Source organism: Ischnura elegans, chromosome 1 (assembly GCF_921293095.1).
Source record: "Ischnura elegans chromosome 1, ioIscEleg1.1, whole genome shotgun sequence".
In the NCBI taxonomy this organism is placed as follows: domain Eukaryota; kingdom Metazoa; phylum Arthropoda; class Insecta; order Odonata; family Coenagrionidae; genus Ischnura; species Ischnura elegans.
In genome coordinates, this window is record NC_060246.1 from 84,650,522 (window position 1) to 84,672,167 (window position 21,646).

The window sequence follows — 21,646 nt, forward strand, 5'->3', positions numbered from 1 at the left end:
TAATAAACATTAATATAGTCTGAGAGTTGCATTTCGAGCATTTTCCGATTGACCGATCGCGTGGATTCGGAAAAGTACGGTATCTCAACGCTACATTACTAAAATGAATACTTAAATTGATTCATTATGTTACACTGCGATCTAAGGGCCCATAGTTTGCATTGTCTTCTTACCTTTAATCATTATATCTTCTGCCTTTTATATATTACGTTCATTGATGAATCTTGAGGTTTCATTGTCGCAGTTAATAGACGTAGGAGGGGTGTCGAGGATTATGAGCAAATAACGCACAAAAATACCAGTAAATCACTATATTCTTAAATACACTCACACGCACAAAAACTCAATCTTTCACGTAAGCAAACATACTTCCATATTCTCAGATCTCAATAAAATTACGTGAAAATATCATCATTTGAATGTTTACTTCGCAGGAAACATCGAAGAATATTTCCAATGCACGAAGGTAATTAAAAGTGAGCTTTTATTCAGCCAACTCCGTCATTAACTTGCAAAAAAGTTAGTGGGGAAAAGCTTTCAATAACGCAGTATTCATTTATATTGGCACACAATATGAGAGAACGAGAAAATGCAGCATAATAAAATCTAATGCCTTGTTTCCACTACGCTCTTCTTACGCGGGTTAGTGCTGACCCGGGTTACATATCGTTGTGGAAACGGCAGTTAGCGCCAACCCCGGTCAGAATTGTAACCCGGGTTGGCTGACGCAGGTTAGCAGATAACGCGGGTTAGAAATCGTAGTGGGAACGCTAGTTTCCTGATCTAGTGAGCAATTAACGAACGTATTTTCTCTAACAACCATGAGATCAGGCAATTATTGAAGGCAGGAAAAACGTTCGAGTAGTTATTTTTTTAAATAAGAGCGGGGATGGCCAATCCTGAGAGAAAGAATTTTTTAGACGACGAGATGGAGATCTTGCTCTCGATTTATGAAGAGGAAAATATCCAACGGAGGTTTCGGGGTACATTTAAAGGCCACAAACAGGTGTGGGCAGACTTACCTGCTCGGGTATAAAAGCGGTCTATGTTGACATCGCAGAATACCTCCACCACTGCAAGATCTGACCCAAACTTGAGGTAGTACAGTGCAATCGCTATCCTTTAGGGACGAGAATAGCTTCTCGCGCGCGCGTACTTATTTTAACGATGCTAGTCCCTATTCCATCGCACAGCATTTGAAATGTATCCCGCTGGATACGATATGTTTTTTGAAAAGCATCGGGTTAATTGGGAACATCTCTATCCCAAAACCCCTGACTGCTATCAAACCGTCAACTTCTTCTTATGTCATGCCGGGGTTTTCTTCGTAACCTATTCATAATATAGGCCCTCAGGTTCCTCCTGCGTCGCATTTCTTCTTCCATTTGTTCCGGAGGCGGATCCAATTTCGCCACAGCATTAAATAAATGTTGATCAAAGGCAACAATCTAGCTACTTGAACCTCCATTATCATCACAAGCTATTTTGTTACTCAACTATTTACCTCCCCCAAACTTCTGTTCCCGGCAGGCTATTCGGACAAACTTCCCGTTGGAACGCTGGTCAGGTTAGCCATCATCCCCTAACCGCTGTAGACCCCATAGATCTTTTATACAGAAAGATCTATGAAAGATCTATGGTAGACCCTTCGTAGTGGAAACAAGGCATAAGCAGAATACAACACGAAAACCCAGTCGCCAACATGTACTCAATTAATATCGCGTGTCAACTTTTTCTTCACTTTTTCGCGGCGTTCTTTGCCAACACTCAAAATTTCAGTGCCTTTACGTGGGTACTAACCAATTACTTTCCGCTATAAAGATGTCTGCTCGAACTTTATTTTCTTTTAATTCCACAGATGGAAATGTCCAAACTTAAGGATACAATTTTTAAATAGTTGAAAGTCGGAGTTCGGGAGTGAGCGCAACCACTTCCATCGCTAGAACTGCAAACAAATTTTCACATTAATTGGTGACTTGGGGTTTACTATCAATTTTTCTACAGAAATTAATGAAAATTCCTTCGGGGAATGGTAAAAATGGGTCACTTTGCTTTGTTTATCACATAAAAAACTCGATAACTATTCGATATATTTTCTACCATTGGGTATACGAGCGAATATCTACTTCATCTTGCTCGCATACGAAAATTAACGTAATCATTTGAAATACGGTTATCACTTACGTAAGTACGGATTTACGTAAGTCGAGGCATACGTAACTCGGGGGATGCCTGTAAAGAGTTGCTGGGGCAAAATACTGGTCATGAAGAGCTTACTCTAAAATAATAGCGTCACACGTCTTTGCGCTGTGCATGCGCGACCCTAAACAACTATCTGAAAACCATGTCATGAATGGGCTCCTCAGGTGGAAAACGTAAACGGAGTGACGCCAGGTTTAACACTTTAACTGCCACCGGGCCGATATATCAGCCTTTGCTGGTTGTGCGGAAACTGCCCGGGGCCGATTTATCGGCCCGAACTATTTCACTTTTTTGATTGCGCCCTTTTCAAAGGCTGTGGTGTATGTAAGCCCCCATAATCTATCAAAGTGGTGTGGTTATAAGGTGGAAATATATCTTAAGAATTGGGAAAATAATCTATACGTATTAAATAAAATTAAGTTGCTAAAAAAATTTTAATCTGAAATGTTGCTAATTCAGGAAAATAGCCTTCGAAGCCTTTGTAGTACATCCCACCTGAAATGGGCTGGCAGTAAAAGGGTTAAATAAATAGTACTACTAGGAAGAAAACTGCGTAAACATAACAAATGAACACGTGATCAACACATCACTAAATAAAAAAGCCACTCGGAGACCAGGCTTAGTCCCTTACAGACATGGTTGTGTACCCGTAAGACGATAGGGAAAAATTTTGGAGGGCACATTTTACGAAGAAGGCAGCTAGAGGAGAATCACGTAAGAAATAAAGCTATATACGAGCGATAAGTTTAATAGAATATCGATGAGGTGCTTAAATCGCGACGAAATTATATAGGAAAATAGATTTTAATCAATCGCATAGTAGCGCACGCATTGTATTTCAACCATGACGCTGGTTTGATAGTTGGGGGTCGAGATGATCCGCAGACAGACTAAGCCACGGGCGTGCGAGATTCCTAAATTCTGGGTTGGATAGCTCCCTTCCCCAGCCTTACTGCATCGCGAGGAATTTAATAGAGGGTTTTCCAAGGCCCCAACCAGATTTAAACCCGGGACCCTTAGAAATTAGGCATATATCCCAAAGGAAAATGGTCTACTCACAAGAAAGAAGTGTCATTAAAGTAAAAGTTAACATTATTTCGATCATCAACCATCATTGAAATCAAACGAAAAACTTATGATTATTTAGAATACAATTTAGTCCATTGCGTTGGATTTGTTTAATAAATGTAACTAACATTTCTCATTCATTTATGCTTTCAGAAATTCTACAACTGGTCACCTACGATGCTTTTATGATGTTTATCGAGTGAGTAAAGGCGATCCTCTGATAGTCACACCCATATCTACTGATGAAAACAGTATCCATAAGGATATATCTATGTGCCCATTCAGGAAAACCCTTGGGCAGTTGACAGAAGCTGAGAATACGGTAAGTCAAGCAATTACACGTGGAAAAATAGTATGGGATAAAGGTCAGGTGACTCCAAGAGATAATTTAAGGATTAAAATCATTATATTATCATTAAATATTAGTGGATCCGCGTTTGAAATTCCGGTATGACAATTAATTGTGAAGAATATATCCTTCCTCCACAGCGTAATAGCATAAATATGTACAACATCATCAAAATTTGACCACGTATAAAAAAAACAAATCTAACGTAAATTAAAGACGAAATCATCGATCAGTATTACAAATTAATGATTATTACAATGCTTGAAAACATTTTATTTTCAAACATATCGGTACGTCTGCATGGATAATTTTTAGCACTGGAATGCAACGGAAATCTTCAGAAAAATCTGTTTTACGATATTTGGTTCGAATTCCGTAGAAACGCAAGCCAAAAAAGTAAACATCTCTCTTCAATGGTCTTGTATAAACAGTTGATAAATTGGAGGAGTGGCCGAGCTGTTCGCTGAATCACCATTGGCTAATAAATACGTGAAATGGGGGAGATCGGCATCCGGTAATATTGCCGTTATATTTCGCCAACAATGAATCGCCAATAACGCAAAGTTAAACGCGAAAAAGGGGTCTTGGTGTATTTTTTTATATAGAAGAAAATAGTTTTATATTTCAAAGCAACAGAGTTATGCAGGAATATTTCTCGGGTTTCCCACCGGGTGTCGTATCGGGTTGTAGTTCCCAACGTTTCCATGACTAAGTCCGTCATCGTCATCAGGGGTTAATTAAGATTAACCCCTGATGACGATCGATGATTTCGTCTTTAATTAAGATTAACCCCTGATGACGATGACGGACTTAGTCATGGAAACGTTGGGAACTACAACCCGATACGACACCCGGTGGGAAACCCGAGAAATATTCCTGCAGAGCATACGCCGGGAAAAACTCAGATTCTACAACAGAGTTATTTTTTTAATTGTGCGAATAAAATAGCTACATCAAGACCGTATTATGCCGTACATTTTATTTCTTCGATAATTTTACGCCATCATATTAAAGACTTTTAAGGTGCAGACACTCCCCTGAAAATCGCTTTAATTCCCCTCCCAGAAAATTGCTTTAATTCCAATCATCTGAGTTCAGGGCTCAATTTGAAAGCAATTTTCGATCACAGATTTCTCCGCCATTTCCATCATTAGAATAAATCCATAGTATAGATGAATGCGTGAGTTCCTGAACGTTTGCGCAGTGAATACGCAATGAATGAGATTTACGGGCAAAGGCGGGTTTAGAGGCATGGGGGCAGGTGCCCCCCAGAGACGCCGTAAAAAAATAGACAAGATTTTCAATACGGTTATCATTACATTCGTTTTGTTTTTATTTTTTACGGAGCCTTAATAATTTCATTTCATTTTAATGACTTTCATATTAAAATAAAGAAAATATTTCGCATAGTAATTGTTGTATGTTTTTTAAAATCTCAAATGCAAGAAGACCGTTTGCCTGTCAGGCCTTGTGCCCCCCCAGAAAAAATTCTGGATCCTGCCTTGTTTACGGATTCCACATTTAGTCGAGTAATAAAAATATGTGCTACATAACATTTTTGGACGATTAACAAGGAAAAATAAGTCTTTATATTAACAAAATTAATAGCAAGTGTCAAAAATAATTGAAACGGTTTAACTTGAATGAATAATATTTATAAATAATTAATAATGGAGTATTTCAAAGGAGTGTTTTGTTTTAATTTAGGATCCAGCTAGATTAAAGTCCCTCAAAAATATTTGTGCCACAGGTAAATTGGAATGGACAACTAAAAAAATTATCTTCTGATTATATTTTAGGTGTTTATGATCAAAAATATCGCATCAAAAGTATTATCAAAAACTTATCCTTGTAGGGAATCCTTACCCAGACGAATGACACGAAATGTTACATTCTAAATACACCACGAGATCTGCAACCTACTAGCGTGCGACGCAGTAATTTTCAAGGGGACACACTAACTGCAGGATCAGTTGTAAGTATGAATAAATTAACCTCTCGTAGCATTGTCTATTCCGCACAGCTTTATTCGGCACAACCTCTACCGGTCTGTCCACTATGCATTTCCTACATGGATTGCAACCTAAGTTAGTACATATGTGCATACCAATTCCCCAACCCTATAGTGCTTCTTTCGGTTGAGTCCGATGCGTCATTTTCTCATCAACGTTCGTTACGTCACGTCATGACTTCTGAGATTTTATATCCTGCCGGGTAGACAAACCTCTTGACACGCTCAAAGAGAAAACAAAAATCCAATATGATCATGAAATAAAAGTTCCAATTTTCCCATTTCTCTGGGTAGTATCCTTCCCGAGCATTTCCGGGTGGCCTGCTAGTATATTAATATATCAATAGTATTTCCCTCTTTTTGAGAAATTTCATCTTGCGGCAATAAGAGGAAATTATAGAGAGTATTATGAAGATGTGATTTTGTGGAAAAATCACATCTAAAATCACTAAAATCCTATGAAAAAACCAGTTCTAAGTTATAACCTCAACTTTTAAAGATCGTAAAGTAGCTTTTAATTAAAATTATACTGTTATAGATTACGGAACCCCAACTGTTTACCGGAATGCATGATATGGAGAAGAGGCATATCGATACATGGACTAAAATAAATTACTTCGTCGTGGAGGATATGTCTTTGGATTTAAATTTTACGTAAGTAAACCATTAGCTGATGAAAGTATCTTTCCAGGGAATGAATTTATTCGCGTAACATATATGGATAGTGTGTATTTGAAATCATATTATGTATAAAAACTCTAGTTTACTTACATGGAAAAACAATTTTTACTGAAGCTAGGCATAAATGTTTCAGGCTCAATATACAACAATATAACAACTGGGGATATCAAACCAATGGGTCTTTCGATGGGTTGGTTGGTGCATTGCAGCGACAGGAGGTAGACCTTGGAGCAACAGGAATGCTATTCAAGGCAGACAGAATGATGGTAATGGACTATATAGGAGAAACTTATCATTTCAGGTAAATTATTCGCTTTCGTTGTTCAACGGCTCAGTAAAATAAGAATCATGCAAAAATTTGCATGAATTACGGATAAATTAATGGAGAGTCCAGTTAGTGTTCACTTCGTGGACTCCGCTCTTAAAGGAGCTTATTAATTAAAAATAGATAATATGAAAAATACAGGGTATTAATATTATTTCCCATTATGATTTTCAATAAGAGTCTCCATATTCGGCTCGAACGAGAATCAATTCAATAATATCAAGATCAAAAACCAATTCAGCTAAGTGTATTTAATCACTTTCATGGCTATTCAGTTATCGTAGAAAATATTCACCTTAGCGCCAATTAAAATAATGTTTTTTTTTACAGAGCTACCATCTTGTTTCGACAGCCATCATTAGCCAGTGTTACAAACATTTTCCTGCAACCATTTAGCAGTGGTGTTTGGATGTGTGCTTTGATTATGTTTTCCATAAAAGTGGTAGCACTCACAGTCGAAATGAAACTTGAATGGCAATGTCAGAAAGACGGAAATTGCCGCAAGATGAGGCACTTGAAACCGAAGAAAGATCCCAACGACTGGGGTGAGGTTGTAATGATGGTAATCGGAGCCGTTTGCCAACAAGGTAAGCATTCTATCCTCGAATCGGAAGTAAATTGTCTCCTTAAATAGGAATTTTGAGTGCCTGAAATTTGACGTTTACCTGCAGGCCATAAATAACGATATCTTAAGAGCCCTAACATTCTTAAATCCCCGAAATTAAAATTTTTTGCCGTTGAATTGAGTTTATAACCACAGAATGTGAAATTCATGGATGATTTTAAAGCAAAGTATATAGTAAATTAGCCCTTTTGCTTCCAGCTCATTTGGAGAAGAATGTGCGATTAAACCGAGGCTGTTTTCAACATGTTTGCCAAATTTCAAGGTATCGATTATTTTTAGACTTCAATTCATTCGATGCATTTAGATTTTTATATTACTTTTAAATTTTAAGTAATCGGCTTATGGCAGCATTTAGGCATCCAGCGAGGGCCGTTATGTCACCTCGTTGGCAGTGGAAGAATACAATTTGAATCAAAGAGAACATTAATTACCGCAAAAGTGATTTGGTCGCAATCAGAGATGGATCGAAAAAAATAAAGGGGTGGCCGCCGATCGATAAATATACACCTAACTTTTGATTCGAATATTTATATCCATCAGTACGATTCTGAACGTCATATCTCTATCCTTGCTTTCTCCGCTTCGGTCATTGCCCATGCCTCACTTCCGTATAGGAGCATACTCCAAATGTAGGTTCTTATAAGTTGTTTCTTTACTTCCATATTTAAGTTTCCCGCTGTAAGCAAGTCTCTCTTTTGGTGGAATGGTCTCTTCGCGTGGGCTATTCTGCTGAAGATTTCTTTCTTGCTTCTCCCGTCACTAGTTATCTTGCCTCCCAAACAACCGAATTCATCTACCTCGAGCAGTTTTTGCTTCCCTATTTTAATGCTAGTCTTGACTTCTTTTCTTCTGCTGCATACTAATATCTTGGTTTTCTTCGTGCTTATTTTCAGTCGATATTTACCCTTATTAACCAGAATATATTTTTCAAATCCTCAGTTTCTGCTACAACGGCTATTTCATCGGCAAATCTTAGCATGCTATTTATTTCTCTACGGATTTCCACTCCCAATGCCTTTTTCTTTGATTTCATTTGTGTATATATTGTGTATATACCTAAAAATGGAAAAGATTTTTTAACACTCGGTTTCTTGAGAGATACTCCACCTACAAGATAATCTATCACTTTAGATATGAGCATAAATTTTCATGAATGTTATTATCATTAGCTATCATTGCTTCTTTTCATTTCAGGATTCTATTCACCTCCTTCATCACTGTCAGCTAGAATTACTTTCTTGGTGCTATGGATGGCAAGTCTTTTCCTGTTTACATCATATGCGGCTAATGTGGTGGCCTTATTGCAGACACCATCGCATCTGGTCCAGTCTTTATCTGACTTGATAAAAGTTCCCATGGAAGTAGGAATCCAAGACGTTATTTACAACCGAGTATACTTTAGAGTAAGTTTAGCCATTCATATAACATAAATACGAAATGTATATAGGGCAAAAATAATATTGCTTTAATGCTGCTAACTCAATGGTATGCATTATTTTCTATTAAGGAAACCACTGATTCCCTGGCAAAGGAGTTATATCATACAAAAATTGAACCATATCATGAAAGAGCTTACTACAACGCAGTTGAAGGGATGCAGCGTGTTCAGAAAGGACTGTTTGCATTTCAGGTATTTCAACGGAAAAGATAGTAACTAGATACTCGTTGTATTGCATATGTATAAAATTGTTTAGACCATGATTGTCATTGGATATTATTCATTTGATCAGGCCCATGCTTGATCCCTTCTTAAGGCGATGGATGGCCATAGCCAGAGGGCGCCAGCACTATGCAGGGGGAGGACTACTATGTGTGTCTGGGGGTGTGGAATATAATAAATAAATTTTGAAAATTTAATAATTGCCCTCTTGAGATTGAATCCAATCTTACCATATTGAATTATATCAATTTTAATAATTATTTTCTTTACTCGAGACGATGTTCATTATGCTGTTAAATGAGACATCATTGAAATCAAGTAAACTGCTCAATTCTGACTCTCTGAATTATTCTGACTGTAAAATTTGTCAGTTTTGTTGGAGTACACGCTATTAACAAAATGAGTTCTTTTTTTGTTTGTGTATAATGCGGTTGCAGCGCCTGGGTGGGGTTCGGAAAGGCGTTGCCAAAGTTGCGTTTATGTTTGATGTAACTGTTTTTCTTTTGTTCTTGTCGTAGGCCCCTTGCACACACACCGATTTTGGACGGCCGGCAAAATATCGTCCGTCCACATTCCAATAGTTAACCATTGGATGGCATGGGAGCTTAGACACACACCGACCACGCGCCGGCACCGGCAAAATGCCGGTTAGCTGCCGGCCATTGTCGCTGTGGATCGCCGGCGCTGGCTCTAAAACATAGCAACTCATCTCAATCAACAATCGGATCTCGACCAATCCGGCTCCTCCTAACGCTGGGCTTCAACGGTCTTTTCGAATTTTCTATCAGTAGCCGTGAGAATGGGTAGCGAGTCGGTACCCGAAACGTCGGCGCTCTTAAATAATCTAACCCGCGCGGTATCCCGAGAAGATTTTTCTAAAGTTGTTCGCCGGGAAAGTGTAAAATCTTATATAGCAACTCATCGTTTGACCGGTAAAAATCCGGCGTGTGTGCAAGCATCGCTTCGCCGGTAAAATATCGGCCGGTATTTCACCGGCCGTCCAAAATCGGTGTGTGTGCAAGGGGCCTAAGTGTACGTTATAACCTCTTGTGAATAAAAGTTTTTTTCCTGCGTGTGCTAACAAGTTTCGGAACATGAGGGCGCCAAAGATTTCCAGGCTGGAGGGCACACCGGGATACGCTCTAGTGTCCCGGCGGCCCAGCACGGGCCTGCATTTTATGTGGAATAAATTAGAGAAATTGAAAACGAAATCATGGCCCTACTTAAGAAGTATTTATAATGTTATACTAAATATTATCATAAGCAATACTTAGATTAATATTTAAAAATTTTCAACGAATTATAATGCAAATCAGGATAACTTAACATCGTTACGCAGTAGAAAATTTGGGTCAGGAAGTCTTTTCCTTTGAACAAAAGGTAGCAGCAGGTAAAAGGTTAGCATTGGCTGGATTGTGCTTACGATCGTAGCAACCACATTTGAAATTTTTCATATTTCTTCAATGAATGCCCCCGTATATTCGCCACAGTGTGTTACGGCAACAACTCCTTAATAAAATCCGTCAAGATAATTTGCGGCATCGTCACACTCTGTCATAGAACGCAAGCCCCCGTCCAAGTATCGAAATGGAGTCGCAATTTTTCGTACTGAATGAGGTAAAACAAGAATTCTCCACCAAATGTTTATCGATATTGTTTTTCTTAAGTATAAAAATAAAAAAAAACATTTTAAAATTAATGTAGGTAAGTACTGAAAAAATGTTAGCTCTAATTAATTGCTTCTGAACGAGAACCTGCGAACACTGCGTAAATATTTTGTTACTATTATAATAACATCAAATATTAGTAAGACTAACGAAGAAAGACGCACTTGGTGTGAATTTTGGTGCATCTGAGGCGTTCGAGAGAGGAGCGGGGAGGGGACGCCGGCGGCCTTCACCCAAAATCCATTTGGTCACAGCTATCGGACAATACCGGAATAGAAGCGTAAGTTCCCACACCTTCATAGCCACTCGAGAGGCGTCTTTATAGACCGTAGGCTCCTTTCCTGCGTTCGCGGATCTAAAAATATTTCATCACCTCTCTAAAAGTTGGTAACATCGATTTGTTTAACGCCGACGAGGCGCCAAATAACGGACAAGTCGTATCACTACACATCCTTTTTTACCTTCTAACATATTTCGATTTATATTATCAAAGATGAACGCCCTCCCAGCAGCACACGCGGGATGAATTTTGCTGCATTTGAGGCGTGGGAGGGGGAGAAGCGAGTGTGGAGGGGACGGGATCGGCTTGCTGCTCTTGTATCCGCGACGCTGCGTGGGCGTTGGAATATTTTCTTCGCGGACGCGGACTCAAATTAGGCATTTTGTGGCTAAACGGTGGCAGATACGTCAAAATGATATCTATTAGACATGCCTCTGTTTTTTACAATAATATATCTAATCGATATCCACGGTAGATGTCTATTAGATAACTATTTATCTATGTGTAGATATCTATTAGATATCTAATAGATGTTTATTTTCTGTGTGGGTTATAACTTATGGACGCCCACCAAAGAATAAAATTATAAGCTAAATATTAAAGACGTAAAAATTTTTTACTGAAAATTAGGGGCCGCAAGATTTCCGGGTTGTCCTCCACGTGGATTCATCTCAATGACGTCAGCTCGCCGGCGTTGCTGGAGGCGTCTTCAGGTTTGAAGTGCTTAATTCATCCATCGAAAATCCACGGAAATTTGTAACTCGGTTTGGTAGAGAATTTGGTAGAGAATTATTTTTGTGCACTGAGAGAACAGGTTTGGATGCTACACCCTAAACCCTTTTGGGCGGGGAGGTTTGGGTGCGCCATCAAGAATCATGCGACGTCAGAACTAACTCTTTGGATGTGAGAACCAAAGGCAAAGAATGTCACACCAAACACTGGTTCTACAAATGGGGATATTTATTTTTCCACCCACGCACATTACAATATGTTGAATTATGTGATAATAGATATGTATTATGACAACTACAGAGCTAGGTTTTCTCATTTTTTAGTTGCACTGTTAGAAATGGGTTGAAAAAGAACAATATTAAAGTGTAGTGGGGCTGAATAGGAGGGAGGAAGGGGTAGGGGCGCAATCCTTTGGGCAGGTCATCTAAACTTTTCATTCGGCATCCAAACATTGTTCTGACGAGCTACCCAACGCTTTGGTTCTCACACCCAAAGTACTCGTCCATCTTCTTTGGATGTAGCAACCAAAGGAGTAGTTGGAACATCCAACTCCTCATCACCCATTCCCTTTGGGTGACACAACCAAATGTATGGACAAGTCCTTTCCTTCACCTCAGCTTTGGGTGTGACACCCAAACCTACGATTCTCATATCCAAAGTGTTTTTTCAGTGTGGGAAATATGCTGACACGTCATTCGCAATGGAAAAAAGTGACCTTTTCTAATTTATGAACTCCACTCAGAGTGTATTTGCATCAAAAAACATTTTTCAGATAAATAACCGCTGAAAAAATCGTACCTCATACGCATCATTTAATTGTTCCGTGTTTCAGGTGGAACACACTATTGGATACAAAGTCATCAGCGAAACGTTTACAGTAGAAGAGAAATGTGGGTTGGGAAATGTAGAACTTATCCGCACACCTCTACTGGGAATTCCAATCGCCCGAGACTCTCCATACAAGGAGATACTATCCCAGAAGTAAGTATGTTGAAATTAAAAAAACTTTGTGTTTCCACTTTCTTTACTTGGGGATGGATTACTCTTAGTAATCATTGCCCACTGGCTAGTCCGCCGTTATTTCCCAAAAACTTCAATTCCGTTTGCAGGCCATGGGCATTTTGAAATAAAAAAAACATTATGATTCCACTTTCTTTACTTGGGGATTACTATTAGTAACCATTGTCCACTGGCTAGTACGCCGTTATTTCCCAAAAACTTTAATTCTGTATGCAGGCCATGGGCATGTTAATCACCTTATTTGCAAAACGACCGTGTTTCCTATATTTGAGGCGCAATTTATATTTCAATCGAAATTTAAATATTATTCTATGCGCCAATAACACTAAATTTAATTTGAATAAATTAGTTTTATAATTAATACTTGTTTCATTTTTACGTGTACTGTCGCTACAGCTACCGCAGAAGAAAAATGACCCGACTACTTCACAAAAACCTGTGTCTAGGATTAGGTTATCTCGTTAATTATATGTTGTGCATCGTTAATTATATGTTGTATATGTATGTCGATGTTTTTGCCAAAATAATGAATGAATGAGAAGGCTGATGAAATGTTCCAAGAATGTGACACAGGGCTAATTCTAGTAGCGGATGTTGAACAGCAAGATTATTGATCTCTGCATTTCTTCAGGGTTCCCTTCAGCGTCAGCTTGTTTGTGGACAGTCCACAAACAAGCTGATGCGGAAGGGAACCCTGAAGAAATGCAGAGATCAAACCATCGCATCGCCGCGGAAACCTACGTTCTAACAGCAAGATTATTGGTATGCTACAGTATTTGGAGGTGGCCACCGACAGCGGAGATTCTTTTCTCCATAGCGAAATTGTCTCACGGCTGACAATGAGCTTAAAGCCACCTAGTACGTCCACCGGGTTGCGGATGGTGGGTCGACCTCTAGATATATAGGTAAGCTCCGAGATAAGCGAGTATACTCGTCGAACAAAAAGCGACGACGTTCTGAGGAAGTAGTGGTCTATCCTTGGGTGAGGAAGACCATTTAAATGATACCGGAATCTGTGAAGATGCCGTGACGTAGCGACTGGAGGCCGCCAACAATTGCCTCGCATCACACGGGGGAGAGGGCAGCCGCTCTCCTTCACATGTGTGAAGGCGGAGACCGGGAAAGTAATGAAGAAGTCCTAAGAAGAGTAAGAGAGGGGAGAAGGCTCACGAAAACCTTGACAAGAAGACGGAACAACCTTATAAGTCATATCTTGAGACATGATGGCCCGATGAAGACAATCGTCGAGGGACAAGTAGATGGCAAGAATGGAAAGGAAGACCTCGAACAAAATGTATGGAGCGAGTAATGAAGGATGCACGTAGGTGTGAAAAGATTAGCTGATAGGGGAATCGAGTGGAGAGCTGCGTCAAACCAATCCTATGATTGCAGACCAGTGATGATGATGATGAACGGAATGGTCGGCAGGAAAGGGTGGAAGGAAACCCAGCGTCGGCATTTGCCTAGTCTTAAAGAAAGACGCCAAGTGGGCTACAATAGGGTGGTTTCCTACTAATTTTTTTATTGCATAAATCGAAAGATTATTACTCCTGGAGTACGTATTTCACGCTTTTAGATTTTTAAATGACGATATCTATTTTTCGCGATTAAATGAAAAGTGAACATTTTCAAGCGCGCGAAAACGCGACGGCTAAGTATGAATGCCGGGAAAACTCCGTGTGACGTCGTTATGGTTCCCGATGCCGCAAGTGAAGTGACCTTGGGGTGAGGCTTTGAGCGCTGATACGACGCAGGATGCTAGAAGGTAGCAGAGTACCCTACTAGCGGGTAGCGCATGGCTTAAATAAGGATTATTAATACCTTATCAAACGAAGGAAACTTTCCGACCATAGGCAGTTTTAATAGGTGATTATTAAGAGACGTTTCCCTGAGCTATGTGCCTCGTGCATGCATTGGTAATCTCAGACGATGTAAAACTCCTATCTACTCGTATAGAAACTAGGTCCCTGTGACGTCACGTGGAGTGCCATCGCATGGGCGCCAATCTGGCCTTTTTCAAATGAGGATAAAATTGACCCTTGCCATTCGTCTAAACTGGTATTTCTAAAACCAAATAATTTGTATATTATGAATACACTAATGGTGGGTAACGAGCCGCAATCAATGCCTTTCGCTTTCTTTGATGAAGGAAACTACCCTATTTAAGGTCCACAATTTGAAGCACGGAGTGCTGTAGTTGAAATGTCCTCCACAAAGCTCTCAAGCTGGGATAGGACAGTCTCTGAAATATCACGGCCACCTCCGTAATTCGAACCCGGACCGACTGGGTAGGAAGCCATCACTCAAGCCACCACGCGATCCCCATCCCTCGTCAAGATTATTACGTTTTACTATGCCTTCTATCTAGACACCATAAGTCGGGGACCATCAGTCGTAATTTGATTATACTGCCGATGAAACTCGTCACACTTCTATAAAACCTTAGGGTGTCAATCAAGGGAAGGAAATTAAACGGAGCTCCGTTATCACCGAAAAAAAATAATATGAGAATCGAAAATCACCAGAAAAAAAATTTCGCCCTAGAGAAGAGAGATTTGTTGGATGAAACGAGGGGTAGCAATCGGGAGAAAAATGTAATGGATATATCTGGATGGCCCCGCAAGTGTCAAAATACTCTTGCGCATAGTAACATATTTTCAATACTTAAATTAAAAAATACAGGTTATAAAGTTTAATCCTATTTTTATGCTAATTTGTTTAATCATTTATTTATTATGTTTCTCAATTTTTCGAAAATAGAATTTTTCTTAAACTGCAATGAGTCTTAAAACAATTTTAATCCGCAACCGATAGCTTATAGCTGTATCAAGTCGTTGAGAGAAGCAACATTTTCAAGGGCTAAAACTATTGCGTCCATGCATAGTTCAAATATTTCCCTAGTCATCCGTTTGCGTATCGAGTCTCTATCTCGTTCCAATGCACAATGAGAGGGGTCAAAGTCTTGAAGTGACCCAATATTCACATTCCAACGGTGTTTGATCCACTCCGCCCTGGCGAGCAATGAGTCTGAGTTAATCGGCATGTGAATAATTTAGTTTTATGGATATCATATTTATTAACGCTATCAACGAATACATTTAATCATTTTCAGTGATTAAACATAAATTTATCCCGAAGTAATCTCTAAGCGGCTAGGTACTAAAGCAAGGGCAAATTTTACTTGTGAGTTGATGAATGTGAATTATTTCGACAAGAAAGTGAAGATATTGATCCGTTCTCAAACATGTTTGTCTACAGTGGCAGCGAGGGGGGGTTTTGGGGGATAAAATCCCCCCTCCCCCCAGATATCACAGAAATTTTTAAGTTAAATCTATTTTACTTAATTGGATTAATATTGCTTATAGAATAGAGTGAGGATTAATAAAATATCCCTCAGAAGGCCGTAAAAATCACCATTTTGAAACATTTCTTAATTTTTTCCGGCGGAAGGCCTTCGCACCTCCCGTTTACCCTGGCGGGTATGATAAATATACCCCTAAGCCCCCCAGTATTAGTTGCGCCTGAAACTCCCCCTAGCTTTAATTCCTGGCTGCGCCCCTGTCAGTCTATTCACCATTTGAAAATATGCGTCCATGTACGAAGGGTGAATTATTCTGAGACAAACAAAAGGCATTTTGGAATTATGACTACAGTGAAACCTCTGTACTCGAACACCTCTGACGAGGACATTATGAAATTTTCCTGGCAGAAGAATGTACACATTATAGTATAGCGATAAAACCTGTAGAATACGGGCATCGACACATTTTTGGTACCTACTAATTTTTCTCTTATGCGGACACCATCGCCATGGGTTTTCTCACCCTTCCCTTAAAGTTGAAAGTTTTTTCCTCAAAAAATAGCGTTTGTGGATCGCTGGGGAAAATATGTAATGAGGTAATGGTCAAAAAAGTGAACTATGCGGTTATGGGGGAAGGGACTGAAGTGTCCATACTTGGAAATCTAATCCCTAACGAAAGAGCACCTCATGGGGTCCTCCACCCTACCCCAGGCCCGAGGGTAGCGAGACACGGCCACGAAGGAGGCTTCGATAACACGCGCCTAAGTTGACCTTGCCCACGAGAAATCGGCTGCGCATGATTCATAAATAGCCAATCACCAGTCAGTAAATCCATTATGTCATATTGTTAATTCAAATTTATTTTTAACTATTCAGAATTGATATTTGAAATAAAAGGATGTCTTTAAATAATAACAGTATAATATAATTATTATAGTATTCTACCGATTAAGGTAGGTTTCATGGAGTACTAAAGAAGTACTCTGGGAGCCTCCCTTTCCTTCAAGCACTGCCTTCTTCAATTCGAAATATGGCCTACTCCCTTTCATTCTATTATTTTCCTTCCTCTCCCTCGTTTACCTAACATTCTCCCCTCTAAGTACTCGCTCCATCCACACCTTCTGTCTCCCCCGTATCTCATCTAAAAGCTGCCTCTCCTCACCCACCATGTCCAGCACTTCTTCGTTCCTCCTCCTCTATGTCCACATCACCTTCTCCATTCTTCTCCCCACCCACATTCCGAATACCTCCAGTATCTCTTGTCCTCCTTCTTGCGTGGTGAAATAAAGTTTTGTAAGGGTCACCTTCAACTTAGGGACACCTCTCATTTAAGGACACATTTTCTAGGACCGATTAAGTCCGTAATTGAGAGGTTTTACTCTAATTCCTCCCGTATCCCAGACTTGAGACTTCAATGTAGGTTGGACATGCCCAGGAAAAAGGTGCAGTTAGGTCACCTAGCCATCAGGCGACTCCGCTTAAGTTCACTATTGACATGTCCACGATTGCTCCCATAATAATCAATCATTCCACTTTCCTAGACCTTCTCCACTTAGAGTATCGCTAAGGTCCAGAGGCATCGGAACTATTCGAGAGCGTCCAGGGAAGGTGATGGAAATAAAGAGGCTTCTAAGAAAAGGACGTATATCTTAAGAAAAAGGTTTGCATTTTTCACAGTTGGTTGGACAGACAGGGGTTGGGGAGGGGATTTATTCCCTTCCCACCCTCTAAAAAGCCCCATCAACTTACCCCACTCATATTGTACCTATATTGCGAGAATACTTCTTCAGCTATATCAAAGTATAGTATTATTAATAATTGTCAAAAGTTTCACTTACATCAATTGAAAAAATGTCTGATTCGTAACACATTGCGAATGGATCACGAATTTACTCATGTTTCACTAACCATCTGTTATGGATGGGTCATGACTTAACTCATTTTCTACATTCTGCCTTAATATGCCACCTGTAATGATTCATCATAACTACTTTGTCTAAGCACTGATTACGTGAGTAGAGAATGTATTAAACTTGATTGCTTTTGTGTTTTTAATAGTTAGCAAGTAATTACCGTATAAGCGCGTGTAAGAGGCGCACCTTTTTTCCCAGAAATTGCAGCCGAAAATGAGGGTGCGCCCCTTACACAAACTTTTTATATTCCCCCCCTCCCCTTCGCCGGTCGCAAATCTAAGGGGAACTGAGTGGCCTTGGTTTTCAGCGTGAGTCAGTCATCTGAAACCCTAGGTCAAAAACAAGCGGCAGGCAGGGGAGCTTCTCCCTTAGTGACGTATTTTTTGTAAGCATCGCGCCGTCACGTCGGTACCCCAGAGGTGAACATCGCGGTGATCGCGCATGGTTTTTCGCTCCGGAGGGCGCGCTAAATTTACTGCCACGAGTGGGCATCCCGCGGCATATATACTGCATGCAGTATTCGCTTATCAAACGTAGAGAAACGCGTAGTTTTGAAGGATATACCTGGTTAATAGTCAATATCTGCCTTGCCGAGTAATTTCCATTACGCCGAGGACCTGATTTTTCAAAAATCATCTTCGGACGCTAGTATGAAGATTATTGCAAGTGAAAATTATATTGGTGTCAAAACCTGCGCTTTAAAAAGTCGAACGAGTGTGTTCATTGTTGGACTAAATTGTGGATAAAAGAAACCAGAAATGCTTATAAGTGAAGAGCGCGGAGGGATAGGTCGAGGGGAAGGAGCGCGCTCCCTCCCCTCCGTATTTCAAGCAACGAGGCTATGAGCGAAGGAGCAAGGGAAGGACTTGTCCGATCTTGCATGTGACGTCGTTGCCTTCAAAGCGAAGGGGCGAAGGCGCAGCAATGTGATACACGCAGTTTGCGTTGCCTGAAGTTTCCAGTCCGTCTCGTCTTGTTTGAATTCGCTTAAGCTACGCTTGTTTCTTCCGAAATTGTGCTGTTTGGAATATTTTGAATATTAGTAGCCTTTTTGTAACTATTAATCATTGTGTCAAAAAATTAGAGCTTAAAAAACTTAAATTCTGTCATATATGCGTCGCGTTGTATCTCTTTCTTTTTTCGAACCTCGTGCGAGTCATACAATTATTTAAAGCTATCGAGATATCTTCGGGCTCAGTAGATAACTCACCTAGAATTTGGCCTCCAGAAACTGGGAGATCGATCAAGGTCAGTTGGTGAGACGGGGTAGGGATGAAACACGCTTCCATTGTTCCCCTGTAACTTGATATTTTCCTATTTTCCTCGGAAAGGAAAATAACGGCAGAGGCATTGGCTGATGGAGGGCCGAGTGTGGCTCCGCTAAATCCACGACGTGGTTATTATCCTACGGCGCTGAGATTGCCCCGATTGTTGTCCAAGCTCTTGGGAAGGTTCATGCTATGTGCCTTTCGTGTTTTGCCTTAAATTTTCCACATCTGCAATTCTATTGCAATAGTCCTGCGAGAGCATTTAAACAAAATTGTTCGTGAATAGGACAAGCATCGTAGAGCAACGACGTATACGAAGGGAGGATCGGAACTTTTTCTACTCCCTCTTATGCCGCTATTACCGCCGCAGTTACCAAAATTTCGTCTTTCAATCAGTATTGAAAGAGGAAATTTAGATAACTGTCGAAATTCCAGGCATACGTCTGCAACACCGCGCGATAGTATTAAAAAAAGCCGAAAAAAATTTTACTTCATAGCTTCGATGCTCAAAATAGGAGTGCGCCTCTTACACACGCTTATACGGTAAATTAATTAAAACTGACTGCAAAAACCAGGATTACTGGGAAATATGCCCGGCCACATGGGTAAGTTAAAAAAAAGTCCAGTCTTTGTGTGTTAAATTTTCTTTCCAGGTTACTCCATCTAAGAGAAGTGGGAGTCCTTGACAGAACCTTTAAGCAGTGGGTGCCACAAAAACCATCTTGCACCAACTCTCATCACTCAACATCACGACAGTTTGTGAGTATTGGATTAGAGGAACTGTGGTCATCTTTCTCCCTTCTGTGGGCAGGGGCCATTGCTGCACTCTCTCTCCTGTTCCTAGAAAATCTGATTCGTACCTACTCAAGGAAGAGGAAGAGATTTCACAAGTTTATGCACTGAAAGTCCAAGAGCAAGGATACAGCTGTATGATTTTGAGCATCTTGATCTACATACTAGCTGAGACTTGCAAGCATGTATCCAGCAGAAAAAGTGAACTAACAAATTTGCAGATACTCTTCTCTGAGTTAGAGAGACCTATCATCGAAAGAACATCTTGGTTCATTTTAATAATATTCACAGACCCTATTGGAAAAAAATCACCAGATTCAATTGAATATCCATATATTGAATTTTGAAATATTCAATTGTACATTAGGAAATTCAGTTGAATTAGAACTAAATATGCTATTGAATTTTGAAATATTCAATTGAATTCCCAAATATACAATTGAATTCACAAATCTCCACATGAGAAAAGAACTTATTTTGGATCACGTAGTCACGAACCAACCTCTTACAATTATTGGGAAAGAAACGTCGCTTTGACATACATCGTTATCGAAAAGAGCCATGAAAATAATATTAAATGTCAAAGCCACGTTCAACAAATATAAAATTGGAATCTCAATATTCAATTGAATTCACTCACAAGGTCTCCGCTGGAATTACTTATCACGATTATCACAAACCACCTATGACAGCTTGTAACGCAAATTTAAACTACTATCACGACTTTTATGTACGTTAAATCCTTCCTTCCCCTACAAAAAGATAGTGGGCATAATGCCGACACCTGCCTAGGGAAGATAGCCAACGACAACAATGCCGATACTGTTATCCCATTGTTCATGCTGACGTGCATGTGGTTGACTGAACTGTGGTTGAGTGTTTGCTTGTGGAGAAAACATTTATTAACATCAGTATTATTTAACCTATGCTAAATGCCCACAGTGTTGAGTTAGGTCATTCGTGTGTCTCTTCAGTGATACAGTGAAAGCCTCAATGTGAATTTTGTGTTTTAGTGTGTTCATTTAGTAATTTATCATTTGTCTTCAGTTATTTGAGTGATCACTAATATTTGTATTTGACATGTAAGCATATTTATTTAACAAAATTGTGTGTGCGTTACGTCGCTGACATGAAACTTCAAGCATAGTTGGAGTAGTGAGTATCAGGCAGGTTTGTTTGTGTGAAGTGAAATCCCCTTGTTCTTGTATATACATCAGTGACATGTTTCTGTAGTGAAGCACACGTTTTATGTTGGCTTAATGCACAACCAGAATTATATTCATTAGCAATTTTAAGTAGTCTTTCTTAGCTAATGATGTACATGTGAGATATTTGTTGGAGTAGTTGTCATCACTAATCACCGCAGAACTTTTGCTTTTCGATGACTATTCAAGATTGTTGGAACTGGTGAAAATTGTGGTTGTGTTAATCATGGCAAAGATTTTGCTTTTTGATGACTATTCAAGATTGTTAGAAGTGATGGAAGACGTGGAAAAGCACAATTAAAGTTTTTATGACACTGCTTCAAAAAAGATTTCAACTGTAATTTCTGTTTACATATTTTAGTTGTTTAGAATTTGGGATCTGTGAAATTTAGATTTTAAGCATGCTTTACCGAATAAATTTACCACATTGGATGAATTTTTATATTCGTAAAAATTTTCGACTGAAAAAATTCGATCGAACAGTTCAATTGAAATTTATCACTTTTCAAATGAAAAAAAATTCAATTGAAATATGCCACTTTTCAAT

General features: G+C 39.5%; 1 protein-coding gene across 1 annotated transcript; it reads left to right on the top strand.

Moving 5' to 3' along the window:
- Positions 1-4,870: 4,870 nt before the first annotated feature.
- Positions 4,871-21,541, top strand: LOC124156029 (glutamate receptor ionotropic, kainate glr-3-like). Its single transcript, XM_046530358.1, has 9 exons — positions 4,871-4,876; positions 5,475-5,594; positions 6,169-6,284; positions 6,445-6,612; positions 6,967-7,223; positions 8,456-8,664; positions 8,769-8,891; positions 12,433-12,581; positions 19,756-21,541. Exons 1-9 carry the CDS (start codon positions 4,871-4,873, stop codon positions 20,003-20,005), a joined length of 1,398 nt encoding a protein of 465 aa, XP_046386314.1. The 3' UTR covers positions 20,006-21,541.
- Positions 21,542-21,646: the final 105 nt, after the last annotated feature.

Bases quoted from the DNA above. Each gene is read 5' to 3' on its own strand.
- LOC124156029 (XM_046530358.1), top strand. The intron at 7,224-8,455 runs GTAAGCATTCTA...TTTTCATTTCAG, and splicing joins CGGAGCCGTTTGCCAACAAG to GATTCTATTCACCTCCTTCA. The intron at 8,665-8,768 runs GTAAGTTTAGCC...TTTTCTATTAAG, and splicing joins ACAACCGAGTATACTTTAGA to GAAACCACTGATTCCCTGGC.